We start from the raw sequence: 27,613 nt of genomic DNA, 5'->3' as shown, positions 1-27,613 counted from the left end.
TTTTTTTTTTTTTAAGAAATTCAGTATTTTTGGGAATTAAAGGAATATGCTCCTTAGAAGATAGAACATTAAATTCACTTACTAAAAGAGACTAATTTTTTTCCCACTCGACAAACTAAGATCACGATCATTTTGTACTGCTACTAACTCATTCCTTATCTTAACTCTGAAGAATATTAGGAAGAAATGGACAGTACATTAGTATATTATGATAGATTTTCCTTTATTACTTGCATGAACATTAATTTCTTTTATTACCATGTTTTTATCTGTTTTCTTTTAACACACACAAAAAAAAAGAATGATTGAAAATGATAACAATTGCAATAACTAGAGTAGTAATAGATCCGCTGGCATTACGAAAATATTTAAGTTATTACCTTACCTTCAGTGAGTACATACTGACAATCCTTAAGGTTGTTATTTTATTTCAGGAAATTTGGTTAAAGTAATGGCAAAACATTTGGCATAAAATTTTCAATATTTTTAAAATTGTATGTACATATTTATTAACAACAAATTTTGTAACATCACTTTAACATTTTATATAGTAATTTTTATATATATTATGTATATACACACTTCAACAGTACAGTGCAATGTATACATAGAAAAATATTTTAATAACTGTGATACATATGTCCAAGAAAACATATACATCCACCTTTCAACGAACATGTAGAATATATTATATTAAATTGGTTTATTTCTGTTTGAATATCATAACTGTAAATAATTATCATTGACAAGTAACAGACAGTTTAGTTTTCCATAGACTAAGGACACAAGTAATGTGATGTAACATTCATATCTTGCCACTTTACAAAAAAAATACAAAATCCCATTATTAGGGAACAAAAATATTATGAACATCAAGACAACATTTAGTTAGTTTATTTATTTATTTATTTTTTTTTTTTTTAGATAAGTGATGATCTTGTGAGTTAAGCAACAGGAATGGAACAAAGTAGATTTGACAGTGTAAGGGAAAGGTATTTTTATCATATAAATGCACTCTTCTTCTGGGTTTTGGATGCAAAGGTTAGGTACGTTTTACATTACAAGAGCCAAACTCAGGCTCATTAAATCTAATAAGTTGACATTTAAATACAATTAAATAATTGAGTATGTTAAGTCGATAGTAAACATAATGTAAAATAAAATACCCTTCTTTGAAAAATGAATGTCATATCTTTTGAAGCAAGATTTAACTTTAATCACGTAAATGGTAAGGTAACATGAAACCACCCATTAACATAGTAACAACACAAAGTACTGATAAGAGTGGCTACATATTGATACACAAATACTTCACAAATTTGATAGTTTTGATATAAATATCAATTTTAAACATGAGCTGCAAAAATTGCTTTAAAAATACCTGATATGACCTACATAATCAATTGTAAAAAATAAAATTACACTGTTTGCTTTCTTCAAAATTCCCCAAATGTTGATAGTAAAAATAATGGAAGCAGGCTTTAATTTATATTAGTTTTGTCTGTGTTGTAACCACAACAAAGGCACCAATTTTAATAAATAGAGTTAAACTAACAATTTTACACTCTTTGAACAAAAAAAAATAGTTATATTAATGATGGCAATTTTTATTCATGAATGTAAGTAGGGGAAGAAAAAATTAAATTTTGATTTTTCATGTAGTTCCTTTTGTGCACAAAATATAAAACTACTTTTGTTTTAATTCTGCTTCCTTTAATTTTTTTTATTTATAAATTCTTACGTGTATGTCAATAATGTATTAATGCCACTGATATCATATTTCCTAATATTCGGCCAGCAATACTATCAATAAATACCATTCTACCAACTTCAAAAAAATAACAACCAAATGTTCTAAGGGTATCTGTTATTAAACAAAAAATTATAGTGTGATGTATTTTTCACACATGTAACAGGCAAGGTAAACTACATACCCTAGGTGCTTAAAAAAAACAAAACAATTATGGTATATGGTAACGATTGGCCCCACTTGTAAATATATCAAGGAATAATTTTCCTCTTGACTCAAATTAAGGCTTGCTATTGAACATGTACATCTCTGCTGAGGCATTTTATAAAAAGTTTCAAAAATGCCTGGGCTTAAAATTAACCTTATTAAATTCATTACTTATGAAGAAAATTTCACAAATAACTTTATACAACACACATCTCTTACGAACACTTCTCTCACAGAAATTACATCAACTCGTTTAACATTTTAAACATACAAAAATACGTCACAAAAAAATTGACACAAAATCTCATAAAATTCCTTTATAATTATAAATCTTTGGTTGCTTCCTCCTATGCAATGACGATCATATAGGTACAGAAAATGCAAAGTCTTGCCTCATTCGACTCATCTGCGAATCGAAATATTTTAAAAGACTTTTCCTGGATGCGCTGTTAAGGCCTCACGCTAAATAAAAAAAAATTTGCGGTTTGGACCGTCATGACTATTGCGCCGGACGCTTGATCTAATGTGGAAGCCAACTGCGGTGATTGGTCGGTAAGCGAACCCAGCACGGTTTCACGGCATCCGCACTCGTCTGCGATACCGGCCGCAAACGTTTCTCGGGCGTGGGACCGTCCTTCCGGCCGGCAGCCTTCAGCGGCTGGCGCCGCACGGACCGAGTGAAGCGATGCGTTGCGCGCTAGCGGTGTTCCCGCGGCGAGAGCGTGCCGGCATCGCTCGGCTGGCCTCAGACCTTGCTCTCCGGGCCGTCTGCGCTGTGCTTGAAGGAGGTGCGAATCCGCGTCAGGTAGAGACCGCAGATGTGGCCGTAGCTCTTGTTGTACCACTCCGGAGTGCGGCCCCTAGGAACACGTCCCAGAGATCTCAGTTCGCACGTTGCGTTGCGCAAGAGATTCAATTTCCAATGCCACGAGCCAATAGGAAAATATCATTAAAAACACTAACAGTGTTTATGGCCACAGCCAAATAAAATAATTCAGTGTGCTGCGGAGACTTAAAAACACATTTCACAAGATAAGTTGGATTCACAACATCCACTCTGTAAACATATTTACGTATCTTTCTTTCATACATTCATACGAACACGTAACCACTTAACCTAAACAATCTAAAAAAATAAAAATAGTTTTCAAAATAAGTTTAGTTGAACGCATCTACTATTTATTATTTTGGTTTTTGTATGAAAAGGTGGTCAAACTCAAATATTTGTGTAAAAATGGTCTTTACATTCATATGCGAGATGTTCGTGGGTATGCGTGGAAGCACGTAAAAGTCAAGAGCTAAACCAACATCTAGGTACAGGATTATATGGTGAATTGCGATTAAACCGAAATAACACCACAAAGCACGTCTATAACACTGAAATGCAAGTTGATACACCAATTAGCACCGAAATTTGATCAGACATGAAATCAGCCCTTTTGCAGAACTTAATTCAAATTACAAAAACTTAATATTTTATCATGGTACATAAAATCATTGAATGTAATTTATTTTGCATGAATTTTGTACTAAAATGGATTGAAAGAAAAAAAATATATATTGTATTGTTTGAACTTGTACGTCTTACATTAACGACAGCAGATAGGCCGTAGGCTGGAATTAGTTGAAGATAATGATTAGAGACCCGTGAATTTCGCGGATTCATTTCGTGTTATGCTAAAATTCAAAGAATTATACCTTAGTGCTGCTTCTGTCATTGGTTCTCTGTTAATCTGGAGGACTGAGGGCCGATTAGAGGACCCTCACTCATAGAAATGTCGAATCACAGGCCACCCAGTCGAGACGACTCACAAGTCAGCAGCCAATGAACAGTTGGCATTTGCCCGAGTGTGTAGAGGATATTGGAGTCCATCCTGGAGGTCATTGAACCCGCGAAATTCACGTGTCTCTTGACATGTGCTCTAGCCTCTAGAACCACGGGATCGTCAAGTACACGCAACGGGGCTGGAACTGTGTACTCACTTGGTGTCGACGCGTGACAGGTGCATGATGCGGGACTTGCCCGAGCCGCACGGCTCAATGAGGTACCGCGACGCCAGCACGATGCCCCGCACGCCCCCCAGCATGGCCGGGCCGTCGGGGTGTTCCACTGAGGTCTCCACGATCACGCACGCTCCCTTCGGCAGGTCCGACCGCCACGATCTGGACACACGCACATGCACATACACGTCTCCGCTGCGGTTCCCCCGAAGCAGAGCTGGACTGTCAATGATCCGTCACATCCGTCTGCACGCCATCCCGTCTATCCGTCAACAAAACCAGTGATTCACAATGATTCGCATAACTATTGTAGTCAGGGGCGCAACAAATAAATTTCCAAAGGGGGGGCAATATACCTTATTATAAAGAATCATCAATCCCCCCCTATTGAAGCGGGGGGGTCCGGGGATCCTCCCCCGGGAAAATTTGTATTTCAAGGTGGAAAATGGTGCTATTTAAGCAGTTTTATTATCTAAAAATTGAATACACAGCACTTTCTTTGCCCCCGTTTGACCCCCCTTCAAGGTTTCAGAGGGGGGGAAAATACCCTTGCCCCCCCCCCCCCTCCCCTGTTGTTGCGCCCCTGATTGTAGTAGTTTTCCACTCAGATGCTGCCAACTAACTATAAATCCATGATAATTTTGAGGGTTGGCATACCTAGTTAAGTAATCTTAACTAACTGCATTATTTTTTTTTATACCGAGCGACGTGAAGCCGTGACAATCAACTGGAACTGTGATTGGTATGTAGGTATTATGAAATTGTTTTGTCGGAAAGTGACCGGACAGCTTTAAGAACGCTCTTACTTTGGAAAAAATAAACTTTACCAATTAATGAATTTTGTTCAGAAGACTGTGATTAATACCATATTTAATAGTTAATTTTTTTTAAGTTTAAAAACTCTTTATTTTTCACACTAAAATCTCTTCCGAGTAACTTATTTTTGGGTGAGAGTCGTAATTTCAAAATAACTTTGAAGTTACTGTATAATAAACATCAATTTTTCCTTTGTTAATGTTTTGGGTTGTCTTGCCTGGCCAACCTGGAATGTAACATTGTAAGTTAGTTTAGTAAAGAAAAAAAATATGAGAAAGTAAGTATGTCAGCCATTTCCCATCCAACCAATCAACATTGAAAGCAATCTAGACATATCAACCACGTAAAAAGCTAGGGACTACTTTCCCGTATTCATTTCAGTTTCCTTGACAAAAAAAAAATTCCATATTTTATTTAAATAAAGTAGTTACTATTTTTTTAAAAATAGACAATTTAACAAAGAAAATGTTAAAGCCAATATGTCCATAATGTTCCCATAAATATTTATAGCATAAGCAATATTTTATTTAATAACATTATCTTGTATTCAAAATTATTTCAAAGACACCTACTAGAATGGTTAATACAATTATTATAAATTTTTTTTGAAGATAAACACGAACTATAAATTTCCTAAAAGGAATTTACTACAGACAAGTAAGTTAACATAAAAGAACACACTACTTAAAAAAAAAGTTTTGGCGCCAATCAGTCATCTCTCAAGCATGATATGCACAAATTCCTTATTTTCGGCTTTGTTTTGGTTTCTGGACACAAGAGTATATATTATGGTGTAATTAAAAATGTGCACTTTTATTAAGTGTTTGCAGTGTTGGAAGTGTTGGTCATGTGCTTGCACAGATAAGGGAAGCCTACGATTCACCCGTCCTTCTGGACATACCTGAATACTCACGTTGGCAATCCTTCTTTTCACAGACGAGCCAAACCCGAAGTTCGCCGAGGTTCTTGCTCACTTTTTTTTCCGTTCTATCTCATTGCATAAACCGGCGTGGTATTCAATTTTGCGGTCGATTAGGATAGGTTAGCTACATTATAAATACTTTAAAACATTGTGGATGGTTGGTTATATTAGGTAAGTATAGCTACATTAAAAATACTGTAAAATCATTTTATGGTTGCTTAGCAAATAACGTTTTAATATGTAGCTATCCTAACCAAATCAACCGTCCACAATGTTTTTAAGTATTTATAATGTAGCTAACCTAACCTAATTGACCATTAGTTATTTACAATGAACAAAAAAACCCGAAGATGCACGATCGGGTGTTTGGCTCTCTCATGTGATGAAAGAAGGCTTGCCAACGTGAGTATTCGGGTATGTCCAGAAGGACGAGTGAATCGTAGGCTTCCCCACAGACAACGCTGCCCACCGACCTGAGCACGCAGAAGTCCTTGGCGGCCAGCGGCGGCATGCTGGCGCACACGTACTGGAACACCTCCGCCTGGGCGTCGAGGCGCGCCACGACCCGCCACTTGAGCAGCGCCGTGTCCCAGGCGTGCCGCTCGCGCAGCACGCGCTGCATCACCTCCTGGGGCGGGGCCTCCACCTCCGTGGACACCCGCCACAGCCGCAAGGGGTGGCCGTCGCCCACCTTCTTGTAGGCGATGTCCACGTGGGCGTCCCCGCCGCTCGGCACGCCGACCCACCCGCGGCTCCTGCGGGCCGGGACAAGCGGCGCCGTGACTCCCGACACAGGCCGGGGCCTCACACCGTGATCACAGCATGGAGGCGGCGGGGGAATCACAGAACCACTTTGACTGCTATTTGCTTTCCCAACACAGGCCAGGGCCTCCATTCGTGATCACAGCACGAGCAGGAGCATGTGGAGACGGCGGGGGAATGACAGAACCACTCTGACCGCTATTTGCTTTCCCGACACAGGCCAGGGCCTCCAACCGTAATTACAGCACGAGCAGGAGCATGTGGAGACGGCGAGGGGATGACAGAACCACTTTGACCGCTAATTGCTATCAAATTCTTTTCATTTGTTGGTGGGAACAAAATTTTTTTTAGGATTTCAGGGAGGAAGGGGAATATCCCTCCCCCCTGCCAGCTAAGTACGCCTGTGAGTGTAAAAAAAAATGGTCATTTAAAAATTACTTTTCGTGCTTTGTCGTAACATGACTGTTCAAGCTGGTTTGTTTTGAGGCTTATTTTAGTAACAAAAATCATTGGTACAGTGAAAGGTTAGAAAGCTAAAACCTTTTATATTTAGTGGCCGATTTATGAACTGAAACGAGGCATTAAGAGTTATAATGCATGTTAGCAAAAGGCTGCTGAATATATTGAACTTTAGTAACTTCCAGCAACATTAATGTTTGTATCAGGATTTATTCGTGACTGTCATTACCGCAGACTCCCCGTTATTTAACAGTTCTTGGTGTAAAGAATTTTTCCCTGACTTAAGGGCAATGTGGCTTATATTCCTAAACTTTCCCAGAATAGAAATTACTGTCTGACTCTTCCCTGTCTGCCAGACGTGCAGACACCCTGAACGTAGCATGCAAAACCGGAAACCCCCAATGAACACAGAGGATGGTACTCACTTCTCGCGTGCCTCCTTGAGCAGCGCGGTGGTGCAGGTGTAGAGGTAGCCGCGCCAGTCCTGGTGGAGCTCTGCCCCGAGCTCCTCCAGCGCCACCGGCACACTCTCCTCCATGTAGTTGAAGTGGCACTGTGTCATCATCTCCTCCGGCACCTGCGAGTTCACCACTTCACTGAACCCAAGCACTCGTGAGTTCACCACTAAGCTACTACGAGTTCACCACTTCACTGAACCCAAGCACCCGTGAGCTCACCACTAAGCTGCTGCGAGTTCACCACTTCACTCAACCCAAGCACTCGTGAGTTCACTTCACTGAACCCAAGCACTTGTGAGTTCACCACTAAGCTACTACGAGTTCACCACTTCACTGAACCCAAGCACCCGTGAGCTCACCACTAAGCTGCTGCGAGTTCACCACTTCACTCAACCCAAGCACTCGTGAGTTCACTTCACTGAACCCAAGCACGCATGAGTTCACCACTTCACTGAACCCAAGCACCCGTGAGCTAACCACTAAGCTACTGCGAGTTCACCACTTCACTCAACCCAAGCACCCGTGAGCTAACCACTAAGATGCTGCGAGTTCACCACTCCACTGAACCCAAGCACCCGTGAGTTCACCACTAAGCTACTATGAGTTCACCACTTCACTGAACCCAAGCACCTGTGAGTTCACCACTTCACTGAACCCAAGCACCCGTGAGCTAACCACTAAGCTACTGCGAGTTCACCACTTCACTCAACCCAAGCACCCGTGAGCTCACCACTAAGCTGCTGCGAGTTCACCACTTCACTGAACCCAAGCACCTGTGAGTTCACCACTAAGCTACTGCGAGTTTACCACTTCACTGAACCCAAGCACCTGTGAGTTCACTTCACTGAACCCAAGCACCTGTGAGTTCACCACTTCACTCAACCCAAGCACCTGTGAGCTCACCACTAAGCTGCTGCAAGTTCACCACTCCACTGAACCCAAGCACCTGTGAGTAAATTTTCTGAAGGAAAAAAATTGACAATGTAAGTGCAAGCTTTCGTCGAGAACTAGGAAAACTCATAAAATCCAAAACAAGAGGACGTCTATTACATAGAGGAAGAGACGAGCATGCTCGTGTGGTGTGTGGCTAGCGGGGCAGTGCGTAGAAAATGCTCACCTAGGGCAAGTCCGCTAGTGCATACTCCCATTTTCCCGCAACCATTCAGTCCATTTTATTCATTCATTCATTCATCAAACAATCCGTGCTGTCTTAGCCTGAAGAGGCACGCAGCCCTTGGAAGAGCAGCGCGGCGAACTCACCACGAACAGCTCCTTGTGCTCGCGCACCAGGTAGAGCAGGCAGTCGTGGGCGGCCTTGTTCTCGCTGAGCTCCCGCGGGTCCGGGATGCCGACGGTCTTGCGGCGGCGGGGGGACGCGGAGGCGGAGCGCACCGAGGCGGCGGGCGAGGGGGAGGGGGCGTGGTGCAGGTGGAAGAGGGAGGGCGCCAGGCACACGGCCAGGTTGCTGGCCGTCATCTGGTTGCAGGCGGCGCGCGCCGACACCTGCCCCAGGAACTCGAGGAGCGTCTGGAGCGCCTCGCGGTGCTCGTCGGGCAGGAGCAGCAGCACGCACTGGACCGCCTCCTTGCGCAGCTCGGCCGGCACGTCTGCGGCACACGCACGTTCCGCTAGCTTAGCAGGTTACGAGTCCCCTTCTCTAGATTACTGCTCCACGCGTGCAACATCTCAGCTCCCGTACACGGCATTCGGTAGGAGCAATTAAGTGAATGGAACGGAAGTCGCGTGGAACGAAATGTGAACCTCTGTGCTGTCATCTGTGACGGATGACGCAAATCAAAGTTCACAAAGCCAAAAGTAAACTATATAGTATTAACTGTTTAATGAATTTTAACAAGATCGGCTGTATATTAATAAAATTTCTTGTCGAAAATCATGTCCAAAGCCGGGGTTTAGTATTTGTTCAAGTCTTTTTTTGCTTTTATCGGAGCCATTTCATTATAGAAGTTTAACCTTTTGCTCTGAAAATCGAATAATTCTATAGTCTATGTAGCTGCTCCGGCAGCGAATCCTAGCGGTGAGTGCAAAAATTACATGTGATTCCCGGCAATAAGGGTAGTTCAAAACACAATTTGTGCATATTTATTACAGTCTGCATTATTTTTAAGAATTATACGTTAAATTTTTGTCCGAGCTATTTGTAACATGGGAACATATGAATTTTCTCGTTACTGAGGTTTGATGTTGCACATCACTGGCTAGTTAATAAAGTTAAAGGTTCTTTATTCCGGCATTCTATTGTTCGGCACTTTCTGTAACCCAGCACCAATTGAGTCGCTCGCGTCGACCTTGGCTGCCTGGTCACTTTAATGCACTGCCTGCGTTTTTAGTTCCCTCACAGTTAATCGTAACTGTCTGTATTCATTTCAGTAGTGTTTTCTGTTTTCTAGCGGGTTAAATTTCAAAATTTCACACTTGGTATTCCTATTCAAACTAATTGATGTTTGATAATCTGGCATGGTCGTGGTCCGTAAAGTGCCAGATTAATAACATTTCACTTTATAGTAATATGATCAGGGTTGTAGAAATACCAGGTATTTCAAAAATTTACAATTCACTAAAGAATTTAATTTTTGAGGCGTATTTAGCTTAATATAATTGGCAACTTATTCAGATGATTTAAATGATAAGATCCTGATTAGTATATAATAATTTGTTGCCGTAAATCACAAGAAACAGTAATTAGCAAACTATTATTGTTATTAAGAGTGGGATTTGACCTTTCATTAAAATGTATTAAGATATTCTATTTAAAAATACATTAAAAAAAAAAACCTTTTTAAACCATTTGGGTTTGAATCAGCCAACTCTGAATTAAAATTATTCTGCTTTTTCCATGGGTACCTGTTTTTTTTTTTTTTTTTTTTTTTTTTTTAAAAAGAATTGGTTGGAAAAAATTATAATCAACATCAATAAAATTGGGAATATCTGTGTTTACAGATAGATACTGAGAGGATCACATCGGTACATCACTAGTAATATAAGTGCTGTCTGTTTGAAAATAGTTTACACATGTCTAATTGGAATAACATAAACGTGCATGGAGTACATTTACATATTGTACGCATTCATAAATATATTTCTTCAAGGGTACACGTTTGCAAGATACGTGAATAGTTTTATAACGTTTTTGCCGTCATAATTGAACACTTAACCTGAAACCACTATGTGTACATAGACGATGAACGAAAACAAAACACATGCGCGATCCAACCTTTTCGCCAAAGATATAATAAATACTAGACTTTCATTTCGTAACGAAGCGTAACCTTTCTCATTACTTAATAGCAGTGGCGATGTAGAGAACTGTATTAGCACTGTGAAAAATGTGAAATCACGTAGTTTTACACCACTGCTCAAGAGTATTTACACATCTATGATTTTGCTTTGGGAAAAAATAAAATAGTTGTTTAGCACTCACGCTGGAAGATGGCGATGAAGGTCTCGGACAGCTTGTTGGTGAGCAGCGCCTCCGGCAGCTCGCGGAAGTACTGCTTCACCATGTCCGCCACGTCGTAGGCCTGCTGGCCCTCGTAGCTGACGTCCCCACCGCCCTGGCCCTCGGCCGCCGCCTTCAGCTTCTGGATGCGGGAGCGCACCCCGGACTTGCGGAACAGCCCCACCTGGTCGAGGGCGTTGGCCCGCAGCCAGCGCAGCGCCGCCTGGATGCAGCGCGGCAGCGCCTGGCCGTCCCGCTGCAGCGACAGCAGCAGGGGCACGCCGAACACCGTCTTGTCTGCCGGACCATTACAATAGCACCGCTGTCACCGCTCGGCCCCCGGACCCGAGGAAACAAGGGCTCGCGACAAATCACTTCATCGGCCCCCTTCACTAATACCTTTGAATATATATACTGTATAGAAGTCGCCAGCCCAGGTTAAAATTTCCAATACGGTTTTGAGGTAGTTGGTTAATTCACCGCCGCAATCCGCCACCATCTCCAGGGCATCGACTCGTGGTGGTCCCTGGCGGACAAGTGTCGAACTCTTCAAACATCCCTTCCCCCTCCCGTTGAACGACCTTGAGCTGCAGTTAATGGTTGGTGGGGGGGTGCGGGGGAATGACAGCGGGCGACAGAGCCACGCTCTAACGTGTAAATGACAACCTAAGACGATGCAGGGCGTTACGGCAGCGCCCTGCGGGGGTGAAGTTCCCGAGCTGCTCATCATACGCTCCTGAAAAACGTAGAGTAAATCCTATCCACTCGCGACTTCTATACAGTATATATATTCAAAGCTAATACTTAGGGACAATATTATACTGTGAATTGCAATAGAACCGAAATAACATGTTAACACCATATAACACCAAAATGTAAGATAAACACCATACAGTACAGAAATTCATCTACTATCATTAAACTAATCAGCATTAGTTCAAATCACAAAAACATAACATTTAATACCTATATTAAATTCAAATAATGTAATGCATTCAGCATTAAGTTTTTACAAACATGATTGTGCTAAGTATATTGTGATCTAACAACTGTTAATGGTAACTCATTTTTTTACATTACGACATTGGTACATTTCTCAAACAGGTACTTATAGATTTATTTTTATTGTTCCGAGTGCATCGCCCATCTGTCAAAATGGAACTGTTTTGGTGAAATAAGTATCATAAACATTTGTGTGTCATGTGGTTTCAATAATATACTATCTTTAAGATTAAAAATTTTTTTTAAAATAAAAACAATAGCACCGAAATATCCTGTTTTATGAACGAAAATGGCCTACAAATAAAATCATAAAATCTTGTCTCTACTAATATTTAATGTATAACTTTTCAAACCCCAACTAAAGACTGTAAACGTTGATGTGGCCATAACTCTAATATCATAATCTGTGCATATTTCATACTTGTAAGGTTTCTTAAAATTACATTAATAAACTTGTAATTTTCGTCCTATCAGAATAGACCCAAGCATTAAAGCAATCTCGAAACTGAACCGGGGCCCCTCTTAGTACCCGGGCCCCGGGGATCCCCCTCCTTCCCCTCCTCTCTCTCTCTCACTCGACAGCCCTGACTTACAAAATATTCCCAAATGTCACACTACCGTTATTTGTTTTTATATAATACTTGTTTTGCCCTAGATTATACTTGCAATAGTACTTGTCAGGCTACCAAATTTTAAAAACGTAAGTATGGTAGTAACCATTTTAAAGTACATAAATGTCTGGCAGACCTCACAAAAAATAGAATCCCGGTTACATGCCACACATTGTGTTCCGACTTGTTGTGTACGTATATAGTTTGAGCGTGTTTAGTGTAGCGTATAGACTTTGAACATTTTAAACTTCCCGCCCTGCAGGGCATTGTGGTTGGTCACTCTGGAGTGGGCCAGAAAGTAGGTTGGTGCACCTGCGCACAGGAAGAGGACAGTCTGATAATCAACACAGTGATGAGTGGACGTTGGCTACTATCGCGACATCGTTTTTAATCGAACTATGGTTGTTTACAAATGTTGCACATCTCTTCGTGCAACACATTGTGTGTGATCGCGTTGGCGTGGAGCTCGAAAGCCTGCCTCACCTTTGTAGTCGGGGGCCTTGATCTTGCGGATGAACTTGGGCAGCTCCCAGTTCCAGCCGGTGCGGTGCGTGGGGCAGTACCTCTCCATGCACGCCGTCAGCTTGAGCAGCGCGAGCTTGCGCAGCACCAGCAGCTGGCCGCATGACAGCGAGCTGACGGCCAGGGGGCAGGCGGCCCCTTCCGCCCCGCCCCCTCCTCCCCCCCCGCCGCCGCTGTCCTGCCGCACGAGCAGCGAGTCGGGCCGCGACGAGCCCCGCTGGAAGCTGTGCCACCGCACCACCACGGCCCTGCCGGCACGCGCACGCCACGTCAGCGGTCTCGTCTCGGCGCGGCCGTCCGTCAACCACGTGCCGGGCTTAAACTCTCGACGGGCGGACCAACGAAATAAAAAGACCTTCAAAATAAGTTATTTGGAAAGTAATGCCAGACCACTATCGTTTTCTTGGCAGGCTTTGAAGTGTAATATCCCGTTTAACTCTCCGCCATGACATGATTTAAAACATATATTTGGGTGCTGAAACACATTTTGAAGTTCATGCCAGACCACCATCGTTTTTCTTGGCAGGCTTTGAAGTGTAATATCCCGTTTAACTCTCCGCCATGACATGATTTAGAACATATTTGGGTATTGAAACACATTTTTGAAGTTCATGTTTGGAAACCTAAAATCTATTGAAATATGTATTAATATCTGAAATATATTAATTAATTAGTAACGGGATTGCAGTGCCCGTCAATAGCTGGCCAGTCAATCACGCTTAATCGTACGTAACCTGCTTGTTCGCCGAATTAACTTTCCTCGATATTCAGGAACCCGTCCTTTTCTCCGCTACGCAGAGAGCGGCACACTTCTTACGTCTTGCACGCCTATCTCACTTTCTCTGGCCATGGCGACGTCCATCAAAGGACTTGCAGACGCGCCTCGAGCCTGCTACGCTCAACTTTCTGCAGGGCCACGTGACCGCCGGGCGACACCCAAAGCTTGGAGCATATACTGAGGTTCACTGAACCCAGCTCCATCACTGCTAGACTTTGTCTGGTCACTGTTGCATCTCATCGCTGCCTGCTGCCTGCTGACACCTACTTGAAGCTGACATCCAACTTAAGTTATTTGAGGGATACTCTCTGTTCACAAAAATATAATTCTTTTAGCATTAGGTATATTTTCGTCAGCTACTGTTGCACCTAACAGTGGGAATTCTTTTGTCTATTGCCACTTCTATGTGTGAATAAAACTCTCTTAGCTTACAACATTTAATTTCTTTTAAACATTACACAGCCATGCCTCATCCCAGATTCGAACCCACATCATTTTCCTCTATTTCTGAGAGTCTTGTGCTTTGGGGTATTAAATCACTTAAATCTTTCTATTTCAACAGGCCCCGATAGAATACTGAATTTTATCTTAAAAGGGCTGTTCTCATTTACTTCTACCTTTGTTAAAATACATTTTTAATAATAGCATTAAATACAATGTTTCTCCTACGAAATGGAAAATAGCAAAGGTCATCCTATCCACAAAAAAAAAACTATTTGCAGTAGAATCCTGTCAATGTTCCTGCTATAATATAAACAGGTAAAATTTTAAAGTGGTACTCGACTACATACAGTCATGCACTGAGGTGTTTTAAGAAACAGTCTGATGCTGACAATATAGTCAAGTAAGTTGTTGCCAATCAAAAGAAACACAAACAATGAAGATCACTATATGTATATAGTAATTCTGAAGGCAAACTTTCAGGTACCATTATCTGAACAGAGAGTGACAGCTTAACATTTTGCTAGGTTTTTTTTATAACTGATGGGTTTCTTTCTAATCTATGATAGTATCGACAGAATTTATTTAAAATGCACATCGAAACTCTGGGTACGTATGCAGGGCATGTAGAAGAGGCATAAATATCAGTGAACATCGATTTGAAAATACTTCTGTTTATCGCATGTACACTGAGCTACACTGGACCACGGTTATGTGGGATGCCATATCGGCAAGATACCAAAATGTGTTTTTACAGCGCACATCATCACTGGACCTACGTACATTATTATTTCTGCCTCCTCTGAATTTTCTGCATGCATAACCACAATTTTGACATGTATCTCAAATATATCCTGTAATATTAACAAATTTAACTTGTACTTCTTATCATATCACTTCTCATGTATTTTATGTATTCCATTAGTTTAGTTTATACTCGTTTTGCAAATTAAATCTAATTACACATGAACCAGAGTATCCGCGCACATGATACAAAAAACAGTGCCGATAAAAGCAGGCCTAAGAGAACAACCATGAGCTCCGCTGCAGTGGTTCCGGGTCGTAACGTGTTGACTTACTTGTGACGGGGCGTGACGTCGACCTCGTCATGGTCGCTGTCTGGCTGCGACGCCAGCGTGCTGCTGGAGTCCTGGCTGCTCGCGTGGTCCGGGGAGGCGGACTTCTCCCGGTACACGGTCACGTCTGCGACCACACACATTCACGGATCAGCTTCGCTCAATCATCTCTATGTGTCTGTGCATTCCTGATAGCCTGTCCATTAGTTTGTGGAAATGGATGAAAAAAAAAAATATATATATATATATATTCAAGAAAGAACTGATGCAATTTTTCAATTTTAGAGATATATTCCAAAAAATTAATTTTAAACCACATCAACTATATTTGTATAAAATATATTTGTATAAACTAATTGTAAATGTAAACCTCAAACAATAATTTTTTTCTGGAGATTAAAGCCATCGATGGCAGAAAACTGTTTACAGGAGAGCTGAGAGTCAGATTAAACCTTTAGATAGGAACAAATGATTGGTGTTCATACAAAGCAATGTACCTTAGTGAAAGCAAGCAGCAATTTTTTTTATTTTCTAGTTTTTGCTACTTCCAGATATTTATTAAGATGTATATATTATAAATAAGAACGTAGAAGGAATCTGGTAAGTGTAATCTACATTTTAAAAGTCAAAAAAATTACTTATAGTCAATGATCACAGTGCAGTTATTCAGACAAACAAATTTAATTACAAATATTGGCCGGAACTTTCCGGAACTTTTAATAATAGCAGAAAACATGTAGCATTTTTTTAAGCTGGTGACATTGTGCAGTAAAGTGTTTCCGATGGGGGAAAAAAAAAGACATTGTGACAGCTGACAGTCCAGGGTTAGAAAATATGGAGCGTTACATGAAAGAAGAACATGTTTTCAGTGTTGAGCAAAATTTTAATCATAATTTATCTTTGGCAGCTACGGTTCACAATTACTTCTTGCGTGAATTTTGGGACCCCTTTTATCGCTAATCTGAGTCCCCTGTCAGGATAGAGATGTTACGTTTTCCAGAGAAGTATTTTCAGCAAAATTTTTTTGAAACAAATTAAGGCGTTACTTCAAAGGGGCGAGTGTAATCAACTTTTTTTTCATAATAATGCAACCAAATAAAAAAATACCTGTTTGTATATCTTTACCATCTTATGCCTCTCTTACCATTAAAGGATAAGTTAGGACCCATGCTACCCTCTACCAAATGATGGGAATAAAAAAATTGTTGTTTAAACAGCACCTACCAATCTGCAGAAAATAAATTATTGTGTAACAATATCAACCTAGCTATAAAAAGGAAAATTTTTTTCAGAAAAAAAAAAGTACATGGTTATTATTTTTCTCGAAAATTTCCCCACTCACATCTCTACGTGTCACCGTCTCCAAAGACCTTGCTTTCAAGGAGACGCTAAGCCCGGGTGGGCGTCGCGGGGCACAGAGGAGTGCCTACCTTTCCACAGGCTGTGCTGCAGCTTGTCCCGGTAGCGCTGGCTCTCCTTGCCCAGGTTGAGGCTCCCGCCGCGGCCGGGCGGCAGGGGCTTCCCGCCCCCGGACGCCCTCCGGCCGGGGTCCTGATCCCGCGGCCCTCGGCTGCTCCCGTCCACGAACTGCAGAACCTGTCGTGGGCACGCACCACAACGTGAGACAGGCCTCGCCGTGAGGGTCCCGTGTTACAGATGTCCATCCTGCTCAACTTCACCTGTTAGCTGTCTCGGTGATGCTCAGCTCCTGTCACTCCCACACGATCTGCGTCGCCTGTTATGGCTTTATATGTCTCCAAAGTCATGAAAAAGTAACTAAATCAAAGTACTTTTCACGCAAGTCACCAGAAAGTCCCCCAAATCATCGGTAGTGGTCACAAAAAACTTAAATTTCCTTAATCCTTTTACTGGCTTAACTTGCATTTTCAGTACTCATCCATTTAGGACTGGAGGGCCATCGACGGTAATATATAATTGAATTTTATGTTAATTGACACTTAACCATGTAAATTAATATTAGTAATGTGATTGCTATACTTCAGTTTTTAACTGTATACCTGGGTTTTAATTTTAATTTTACAAATACAAGCTGCTATATAAAAAAAAATATTGTTCAAATTTTTAGTTTTCAATATAAATCCTGCACTGTGGCACTCGGACTGATGCTTCGGGGAGGGCACTTTTCTCCTACGCTCTTTCCCCCCCCCCCCCCCCCCCCGATGGATCCTCCACCCAGTGGCGTAGCCAGGATTTGTGTATGGGGGGTGTTAAGTAGCATGGCCCCCCACCACGTATTAAAGTGGGGGGGGGGGGGGGGGTGTCCGGGGGTCCTGCCCCGGGAAAATCTGGATTTTAAGGTGTAAAATAGTGCTATTTCAGCAGCTTTTCGGTACTTAAATTTAATTATTGTAATGGTAAACTTTTTATTAATTTTAATATGAAATTTGTTTGAGTGATGAATAAGAAATTAATTAAAGATTTGGTGCTAAGGATGGGGGGGGGGGGTGTTTTAACCCCTAACCCCCCCCCTCCCCCCGGCTACGCCACTGCCCTCGCTGGACCACAGAATGGAAAGAGAGGGTAGTTGTTTTGCGAACCTTGGTGTGGTTGCTGTTGGCGTCCTTGAAGTACTGGTGCCGCCAGCTGGTGGGCTGGCACTCCGAGTCGGAGAGGGCGGCGGCGTCGGCGGGGCGCCGGCGGCCGTGCAGGCTGCGGCGGGTGCGGCTGGACTTGGGGCGCGCCCAGGCGTGGCAGCTGGCGTCCGAGCAGTAGCTGGAGCTGTCGTCGCCCGCCGGGAGCCCCGAGGGGGGCGCGGGGGAGGTGGGCGACACGTCCACGCAGTTCAGCTCCTTCATGCGCTGCTGCATCGCCATCACGTCCAGCACCTGCCAGGGCCAGCGAACACCTGTATGCCCTGGGGCACGGGTACCTAGGGGAGCCCGACCGAGTAACGCATGTTTTTTGGAATAATTTTTACGCAATGGTAACACCTGGTACAGGTTCTTGAAATCACTCAAGGGACTTGCATTACAACTTGATCTTCATGTTTACGCCATAAAATGTTCCGGTTACCATTAGATCTTCATAGTTTCCCTGTGCACTACGAGAAGAATGAGCCTCAACATCAAAAATACACCCTCAGACTAAATTTTAAAAATTTTACAGTCTAACGAATGCGTTAGTACACAAATCAATCATGTGGTCAACTAATTCATCATCTTTATCTTGGCAATATCCCGGGAGGTCTCGTCCCTGGACCGAAGGCCCGGCGCACGGACGAGCGTGAGGCTGACCTGCGGTCCGCTGATGACCACGCCCTCCCTGTTCTGCCGCCGTCTCCTGCGGGACTTGAGGCTCTCCATGCGCCGGAGCAGCGCCTTGGCGCCGTCCCTCAGCCGCTCGCTGCCGGTGCGTCTGAACCTGCGGGGCAGCGACACCTGGGGATCAGGCCTCGCCACCTTTGTGATCTCAAGCACTTTCATACCGCTCGCAAAAAAAGCTTCCGTGACAGATATTTCTGAGTAGACATAGCCTAGACCTTAGCTACGGCTACTTTTTGAATTCAACGCTTCTAAAACTGGTGTGATCATCATGATAGTTGTAGTCGCTCACGTAAAATAATAAGTAGGGACCGGAAAAATTCGCTAATTCAATGACCTACAGGATCCTCTATGCACTCGGACAAATTACATATGCTCATTGGCTACTATCTCGTGACAACTGTTAACTAGTGTGCTTTTGATTCGATACTTCTTTCGTTGAGGACTATTCATTGGCTCTGATTCCTTCAGACAACCTGTGGTCCAATCACTGAAGCAGCAAAAGGTTAAACACATTTGGATTCTAGCCTATCGCGAAACAAAACCGCAAATTTTTTCGGTCTCTAATAAGCTATTTATTACCTCACAGCGCGTACAGAATAGACCCTGTTAGTAAATATGTGTATAGATGGTCTGGAAAAGATGATTTATGCCTTGACATGCCAAAAATTAGGATAAATAGTTCAAAACTATAATTATAGCAAAAAAGGTTGGAAAAATCCGAAAGCGCGAGGTCTAAATACCTTTTCAGTCAACTGAGAAAAAAACCACCAAGGTAACTTAGTAGGGTAAAAGTTCCATATCACGTATCCAAGTTTATCCCCTCCCCTTCATCATGATGGAATGATCGTGTATACACTGACTTGTGGTACCTCATGCTTGCTGTTTCAATTTGGTACGTCGAAATATCCTAGACATAACAAAAACTTTCTAAGTAACAGTGAATTATGATCACAAGTTGAATACGAAAAAAAAAAAAAAAAATTGCATGGGACCTGACAAAAATTTGTTGGTATGTGTGTTATTCAGATTTTTTTAACCAAAATCTTTATACATACTATATTATAGCAAGCATCACGTACCATAAGACAAAATATACACTGTCATGTCATCAGGATCAAGGGATAAATCTACACATGTGATACCGAATAATTACCAAATAAAAAAAAACTGAGCTTGCATTCAGGAGAGCTCTGATATAATTTCTGATTTCTGTTTTTCATGGTTTTCCAAAATCACTCCAAAAAATTGCTGGATGGTTCTAGTTAATGGGCGATTCGTCCCCAATTTCTCTGACTTTAATGGATATGACTCTCTTTAAGCCTTTGTTGTAGACAAGATGTGAAATCAAATAATGATAAAAATAAATTGAGAACCTGGGTGGACTAACAACTACAGACGGCTTGAGTCATAGATCCACCAAATGTATGCTCAGACCCCCACATTTGTCATTCATCCTCCCTACAAAAATAGTTTTCTCAGACAGTCATAGATGGAGCTAAAGGCAAATATTTCAATCAGTGTGTCAAGTCGTTTGTCTAGTTTAAAAAACTTTATCTTTGAATATCTCAAAAAAAAAAAAAAAACTTAAGGCACGAAGTCTGCGGCTGTCATGGTTTTGTTGCGAGAAGTTCAGTCGACGCTAGAAACACTCAGTAAGACTCACAAGAGCTGAGTTTTAACCTCACAGGTCCCCGTCTTAAACACTGCTGTGTATCGCCGGATGATGTTAATATATTTTCTGGAAGGTGGAGCAGTTTTTTCAAAGCTAACAACAGTGCGAACGCACACACACGTTATGTAATTTAATGTACCAGCTACCAGCAGAGTAGTTTTAGGTACTCATCCTTGAGAAGTGACTGTGGGAAATGTTTAATCATGGACACACATAAATCAAAAACATAACTTTTCAAAACGAATATTCCTCATCAAAACCCAGATGATTGTTTTTTGAAAATGCCACGTCCAACACCACGCTCTGCAGCACTCAAGACGTAAGTTCAGAAAACACCAGGGGCGCAACAACTAAATGATCAAAGGGGGGGGGGGGCAATATACCTTTTTTTATAAAGAATCATCTATCCCCCCTATTGAAGCGGGGAAGGGGGGGGGTTGTCCAGGGGGTCCCCCTCCCCCCGGGAAAAATTTATATTTCAAGGTGGAAAAATTGTGCTATTTAAGCAATTTCATTATCTAAAAATTGATTATACAGCACTTTCTTTGCCCCTGTTTGCTACCACTTCAAGGTTTCAGAGGAAAGGGAAAAATACCCTTGCCCCCTCCCACCCTGTTGTTGCGCCCCTGGAAAGCCGCTCGAGACGGTGGCCTGGACCGCGGGAGAAGGGAAGGGAGACAGGTGAGACAGAGGAGTGGCCCCACCTGACGGTCAGCAGCTCAGGGTCCCCGGGGCCCGCGGCGCAGGGCGGGAGGCTGCCGTAGCGCGCGCCCAAGATCACCGGGATCTCCTCCGGGTCGTAGTCCTCCTCCTCCTCCTCGTCCTCCTCCTCATCCTCGCCGTCGTCCTCGCGCACCCTGGCGGGGCGCGCCTCCTCGTCGGACTTGTCCTGCCCCGCGCCGCCCGCTGCAGCACACACCACGTCTCTCGTGCAACACTGCGCTCACCCACTTACCGCTCACATCTCACACACTGAGGTTGTTTCGTCTTCTTGCCATTATTATGCTTGACGGACTATACTCACAAATTCAAAAGAATAGCATTTTTTTCCCCCCCGCAAATTTTTGTCATCAGTTACGTACCAAGTTTTACATAATAGTGGTGTAAAGTCGTGCAATCAGTTGTGTGACTTACAGCTTGAAAATAATGTATAGGTAGTAACTATCAAGACAAAAATTTGCAAGCAAAGGACTCATGCAAAAGTGCAAACCTAATTAATTAATTCACATAAAGAAGCTTCAAATGATAGAAATTAGAAGAAAAATAAACTAATCATGCTGTATGAGAACACGCCTTAATATTTGCTTACAACCGTACCAATAAGGTTTATGATAACAAAGCCACGTTAGATTTTTTTTTCTCTTGTGATATGCTTTCATGAAAAGCTATAATTTGACACAACATATTTAAGTGCACTAGTACTTAATGAGTGACTAAAGTGTGGAATTGAATTAAATCACTGTTTGAGCAAAACCTGTTGAGTGGTTCAAATAACACACAACAATGATGTGTTAGCAAAAAAAAAAGAGTGGTATATCCATGATTGAATGGTATAATAGACACTTCTGCCAACTTCAAGGCACACCCATCAGTAATCACAATCATGCATAGTCTACACTAAAACATGCGTAAAACAAATGCAATAAAGTTTACACCTAATACTACTCTATGCCAAATAATCAGCACTCACTCCTATACATTAATAATCTAATCCATCCATTAATTAATTTAAAAATCACACATGTTTGCAAACCACTTAATATATATATATACACACACACACACACACACACACACATATACATATGTTTTAGGATATGTTAAGTACTCTTGTACTTCTTGTTAGATGAGAAACTTGAACGATATTTATTATAAGAAAAGCTGATAAACGCAGTATTTAGAGAGAGAGATCTTTAAGTTTCTCTGTTTTTGTAGTCCATAACACTTTGTAGTTCCTTACCAGGAAGTCTTATAATAATTAAGGAAAAACAATAATCCTTAGCAGCACTGAATAGAGTAACTATATTTATGTTTTATCTTAACAGATGTTTCCCTGGAATACCACAGGACACACCAGTGTGCCCCGCCATCCGCCATTGCAGTCCATTGCCAACAGTGGGCCATCTTGAATATTGTCTCCACGCCCCAGTGGTCATAATAAGATGAGAATGGAGCATTGATGGGGAGGGGAGAAGGGAGGATGGCAACCCCGAGGAAAACCCAAAGGCTCATTGCAATGCCAGCTCTGTCTTTTCACTTTAGAAAGAAAAAAAAAATTGTGAGTGAGTCTTTTCATTACTTGCCAGAGATGTGTAACATATAGGTAACCTCAGTAACAAACAAATTCATGTGTTCTCACATTGCAAATACACTCATAATATGAAACTCAGACACATAATTTAAATTAGAGTTCTTTTAAATAATGCCAACAGTGATAAATATAAGCAAATTGTGTTTTTAACTACATTTCTTGAAGTAAATCACACGTAGTTTCTGCACTCGCCACTGGAATTCGTTGCTGAAGCAGCTACTTCGATTGTCAGATCACCTGATTTGCAGACAAAATTTTTAACTATATAATAAAATGGCTCCGATAATAGCGAAAAATATTTGGAAAAAAAAAATTCCCCGGCTTTGGACCTGATTATCAAAAAGGAATTTTATAAAATACTGCCCATGTTGTTATAATTAATTAAACAGTTAATACCATAAATTTCCACTTTGGCTTTGTGAACTTCGGCTTGCGCCATCCGCCACAGATGGCAGCGCCGAGGTTGCAACACATTTCCATTCCTTGACCTCCATCGCATTCGCGAAATGACTCCCACCAGCTTTTATGTACAGAGAGCTAATATGTTACACATCAAAAAGATCTCTAAGAGCGAGTTAAGATGTTAGACATCAAGAAGATCCCTAAGACGGAACAAAAATGTTACACATCAAAAAGACCCTTAAGTCGGAACTAAGATGTTACACATCAAAAAGACCTCTAAGACGTAACCTCTAGGAGCAATCTAAGATGTTATACATCAAAAAGACACCTAAGACGGAGCTAAGATGTTACACACCAATAACACCCCCTAAGACGGAGCTAAGAAGTTACACATCAAGAAGACCCCCTAAGACGGAGCTAAGATGTTACACACCAAGAAGACCCCCTAAGACGGAGCTAAGATGTTACACATCAAGAAGACCCCCTGAGACGGAGCTAAGATGTTACACTTCAAGAAGATCCCCTAAGACGGAGCTAAGATGTTACACACCAAGAAGACCCCCTAAGACGGAGCTAAGATGTTACACACCAAGAAGACCCCCTAAGACGGAGCTAAGATGTTACACACCAAGAAGACCCCCTAAGACGGAGCTAAGATGTTACACACCAAGAAGACCCCCTAAGACGGAGCTAAGATGTTACACACCAAGAAGACCCCCTAAGACGGAGCTAAGATGTTACACACCAAGAAGACCCCCCCCTAAGACGGAGCTAAGATGTTACACTGGGAGCTCACCAGTGAGCGCCTGCAGCCTCTCGGCGTGCTGCGCTACGTCGCACACCCTGGACCAGCGGCGGATCTCCGGCTGGAAGGTCCAGTTCTCGCTGAGCGCGCAGCTGTCGTCCTCGTCGGAGTCGTCCACCTGCGAGCAGGGGGTCAGGGGTCAGGGTCACATCCACGAGGTCTCCACAAACACAGGCCCCTCCCAAGTACCCTGATGATGGCGACTGCAATGCCAACCGAAACGTCTGTGAATTATTGGCCAAAGACGCGGCTGCAACCCAGAAGCCAAGCTACTCCAGACAATGGCCGTGAATAGCCTGCGAACATTATAGGCCCATCCCTCCTACTTAATACACATCTCTTAAAACTCCTCACCATTTGAAAAAAAAAAAAGTCTGCAAATATTTAATAGATTATAATGCTAAATAAATAGGACAGCATCAAGTGGTTTTTAACATCATTTTAAGGAAAAAATTTAAATTTTCATCCCTTTGTACCCTATGTATAATTTTTTTTATTTCAATTTAACAATTTACATAATACTGAACAACTTAAAAACAAATTATCCTAATACCGAATAATTAAAAGTCATTAATCATTTAAAATTAGTTTTTCCAAGCTTTCATATTAGCCTACGTTTCAATAGTAGAACAAAAATGCAATGTCTTCGCAAGGCTTGATTCAATGCATAATGTTCCTACGATCAGAAAGAATTTTTTGACCCACTGAAACAACATTTCAACTTAACTAACAAATTCGGGGAAAAAAAAACTTTAAGCCATTAGTACAGATTAGGCATTTACCAAGCAAGCACCCAAAATAATGAAGAAAAAAAATAGTAATCTGGGAAAAAAATTTCAAAAGTTGAGAAGTAATCAGGACTATTACCATATTTTTACACGAAACTATCATTTAACACAATGTTAAGTATGTGTACAACTACTACTAGCGTCGTTAGTTTCGCAGGCCGCCGCGAGCTTCACTGAGCCGACGAGACACGCCAAGACAAAACGACAGGAAGTTGCCAGACCTAACTACATGACCGTGGTTGTAACGGCATGATGGGGAGACGGCAGGGGAGAGGTAGAAATGACGCAGCAGTGATGCTACAAAATTATCGTAACGTTGATTGTGTTTGTCTACTCCTAGTTTTTTTATTATTATCATCTCTTGTTCAATTAATAAATACTAATAATTCTTATGTCTATACATAATAAACAATAAGTTTCACTTCTGTCGCTGGTGCACCTCACACGCATACTCACATTTTCTTTATATTAGTGGGTATATTTATTAACTAACAAAATGAAACCAAAACAATCTAGAAGCAGGTCATGAAAATGGCCTGCTCCTGCTGAGAGTGTAAATATACAGAATGAATCTGGGAACATAAAAAAAGAATTTAAAAAAACATGGGTGCGTGACCTCCACGCACGTTAGAATTGAAATCACAAGAGAGATAGGAGACGTGTAATCATGCGTTGAAAATAGACAGACCCTTTATTACTAGTGTCTGTCTATGGCATCAACGGGATCTAAGAATAAATCAATGGGTTTATGACAGCTAAAAATATGATACAAAACCCTATTGTAAATTTATGTACGAATTGCCACAATTCTAATGCTAAAGCCGTGCCCAACCTCAAGAGCTAAGAGTTTTTTAGAGTTGCGACAGTGTGGAAACGTTTACAAAAAAATTAGAAAGTATACGAAATCATGCGCTGCTGTTGCCATCTGTAAATGGCTGTCAAGTCGTTTCGAATAAAAAAACTTCCGCGTTATCGAGCAAAAATCCGTTACATACGTGCGTCGCACCACGTCAACTCCACTCACTTTCGTTACCCCGTGATTCCAATATTACTCCAGCGGATGTAAAAGAGTTTCACTTCTAAAAAAAAAAATTGGTTGTCTGGAAAGTCGGTTTACGGACGATAGTTTAACGTGACAACGTCATAACAAAACATTGATGAAATGATTGCATACTTTTATGAACAAAATTGAATCATTTTTATTGAATTATCACTATTTTGTATGGATACAAAGGAGTGAAATGAAATCTACAATTTAATTGATAAATTTACTTTTATTTTCACTCATTAATTCAAATATGTTTATTACTTTAACGAAGAGATTATTTTAACTATAACTTTTATACATGTTCGCTATTTAACTTCTTCCAATCTGTGTTATTATGTTAAGGATAGGACGATGATAGGAAAAGTAGGAAACGATTGGGAGTGTTTCAAGTTTAATGTGCCTCGAAAAAGTCCAAATCGATGGTTGTTCCAATCGAGTGGAAGAGAGATAGATGCGGCGCAAGCGTACAATGAGCGTAACGGGACACTTTTTCGTGCGTGCAGCCGGCGTTCATCGATTTATTAGACGTTGTCACGTCAAAAATTATTTTGCAACTGTAAGATTTTTTTCTCTCTTTGCAACCGCTGCAGCTCCCGGGACCCCGTGTCTGCCGGTGCGACCTCGCGGCGGGGAACAGAACACGGCTCGCTTTCACGCGCGCCGCGGCTGGAAACAAGGCCGGCGACGACCTTGCAGCGGCGAGGCGCGAGGAATTCGCCAGCCGTGGCGTTGGTGGAGGGGGGAGGAGGGGTGCGGCTCGCTCGCCAAACATCTCCCACTGCTGCCCGGCGCTCCTCGGGGCAAGAACTGCGCAAGTGGCGCCTACCCGTAACCCGGGCGCACGTGCGCGCGCGTATATCTCTAGGGGGAAACAACGCGATCTGAAAACTACTAGAGACATCCGAGTGGGGCCCTGTTTACGAAAGAAAAAAAAAATTGAGAATTCGCTGAGGGCCGATAAGTAGTTTTGATTCCGGATGAAGTTTTCAAACTGTATTTTTTTTTAGCAGAGTTACAAAATGACTAAAAGGCTTGTTTTCTTAGTAATTATTTAAACGTGAAACAACCGGTGCAGGTTCTTGAAAACACTTTAGGGACTTGCATTACTCATTTATCTTAATTTCTCCGCCATATAATGTTACTGTCACTGCTCAAATGTCTCATAGTTGTCTTGTGCAAGAAGAGAGGTCTGCGAGCCAGTTCAGAGCTTACCGCTTAGAGGCTACACCGCGCTGGAAGCACCAGCGAGCGTCGCACTAATCATCCCGCCTCACTGACACAGATACAGCCCTGACTTAAGGGGATTTTGATACCGCTTGCAATCAACTTTCATGCTGAATTTTTTTAAGTCGCGTGGCACAGAACTTAGCTTGCGTTACTTGTTCAAGTCAACACACTTGTAAACTGGTGTGATTATCATGATAGTTGTAGTAGCTCGCGTGAAATAAGTTAAGTTTCTCGCGGCGCTTACAGACTGGAGCCTGTTAGTACATATGTTGCCGCAACGAGGTATAGAAGGTCTGGGAGATATGATTTATGTCTTGACACCCAAACCATTGGGATAAATAGTACAAAATTAGAATTATAGCAAAGATGGAAAAATCCAAGATAACAGGGCCTAATCCCTTTAAGATGAGAGGACTTGGCAACACAGCATTATGGACTCCTCGACATATAAAAACTTAATTTAAAAAAACGAGAATTTTTTGTAAAATTAGGTTATAATTTATTTTCTTTTTTTCCTAACACGGTAAAAACTTAAAATGCTTTGAAGCACTGCAATTAAACTAACACTAATTATGAATTTTTTTTTAGGTACTGAGTAAACCCTAAAGTTTTTTTTGCAAAGACTTAGAATGTTTGTTTCAGTTTGAAAATTATTGATATTAATTATCTCGTACAGAGAAAAGTTATTTTAATACTCAAATATACGTACACTATAAATATTGCAGTGAAATTTCTCAATTAATACAATTAAAAGTAAACGATAAGTGCGCTAAAAATTAATAATTGAGTAACGTTTTATCTAACTTCATTTTCA

General features: G+C 41.7%; 1 protein-coding gene across 2 annotated transcripts in view; it reads right to left on the bottom strand.

Moving 5' to 3' along the window:
- Positions 1-483: 483 nt before the first annotated feature.
- Positions 484-27,613, bottom strand: part of LOC134537515 (stAR-related lipid transfer protein 13-like) — a 525,855-nt gene continuing 498,725 nt past the window's right edge. For both annotated transcript variants that reach the window (XM_063378028.1, XM_063378029.1), the window contains exons 11-23: positions 23,728-23,854; positions 20,923-21,124; positions 18,517-18,643; positions 17,821-18,108; positions 16,693-16,858; positions 15,266-15,389; positions 12,929-13,215; positions 10,815-11,129; positions 8,636-8,982; positions 7,343-7,494; positions 6,170-6,451; positions 3,941-4,120; positions 484-2,817 (exon numbers count right to left, since the gene is read on the bottom strand). In XM_063378028.1, coding sequence (XP_063234098.1) covers positions 2,703-2,817; positions 3,941-4,120; positions 6,170-6,451; positions 7,343-7,494; positions 8,636-8,982; positions 10,815-11,129; positions 12,929-13,215; positions 15,266-15,389; positions 16,693-16,858; positions 17,821-18,108; positions 18,517-18,643; positions 20,923-21,124; positions 23,728-23,854 — 2,712 coding nt within the window. In that variant the 3' untranslated portion in view covers positions 484-2,702. The remainder of the gene's footprint in view (positions 2,818-3,940; positions 4,121-6,169; positions 6,452-7,342; positions 7,495-8,635; positions 8,983-10,814; positions 11,130-12,928; positions 13,216-15,265; positions 15,390-16,692; positions 16,859-17,820; positions 18,109-18,516; positions 18,644-20,922; positions 21,125-23,727; positions 23,855-27,613) is intronic.

The sequence above is a fragment of the Bacillus rossius genome, chromosome 12 (assembly GCF_032445375.1).
Source record: "Bacillus rossius redtenbacheri isolate Brsri chromosome 12, Brsri_v3, whole genome shotgun sequence".
In the NCBI taxonomy this organism is placed as follows: domain Eukaryota; kingdom Metazoa; phylum Arthropoda; class Insecta; order Phasmatodea; family Bacillidae; genus Bacillus; species Bacillus rossius.
Note: the sequence above shows the minus strand (reverse complement) of the source record. Positions and strands in the feature narration are given on the sequence as shown.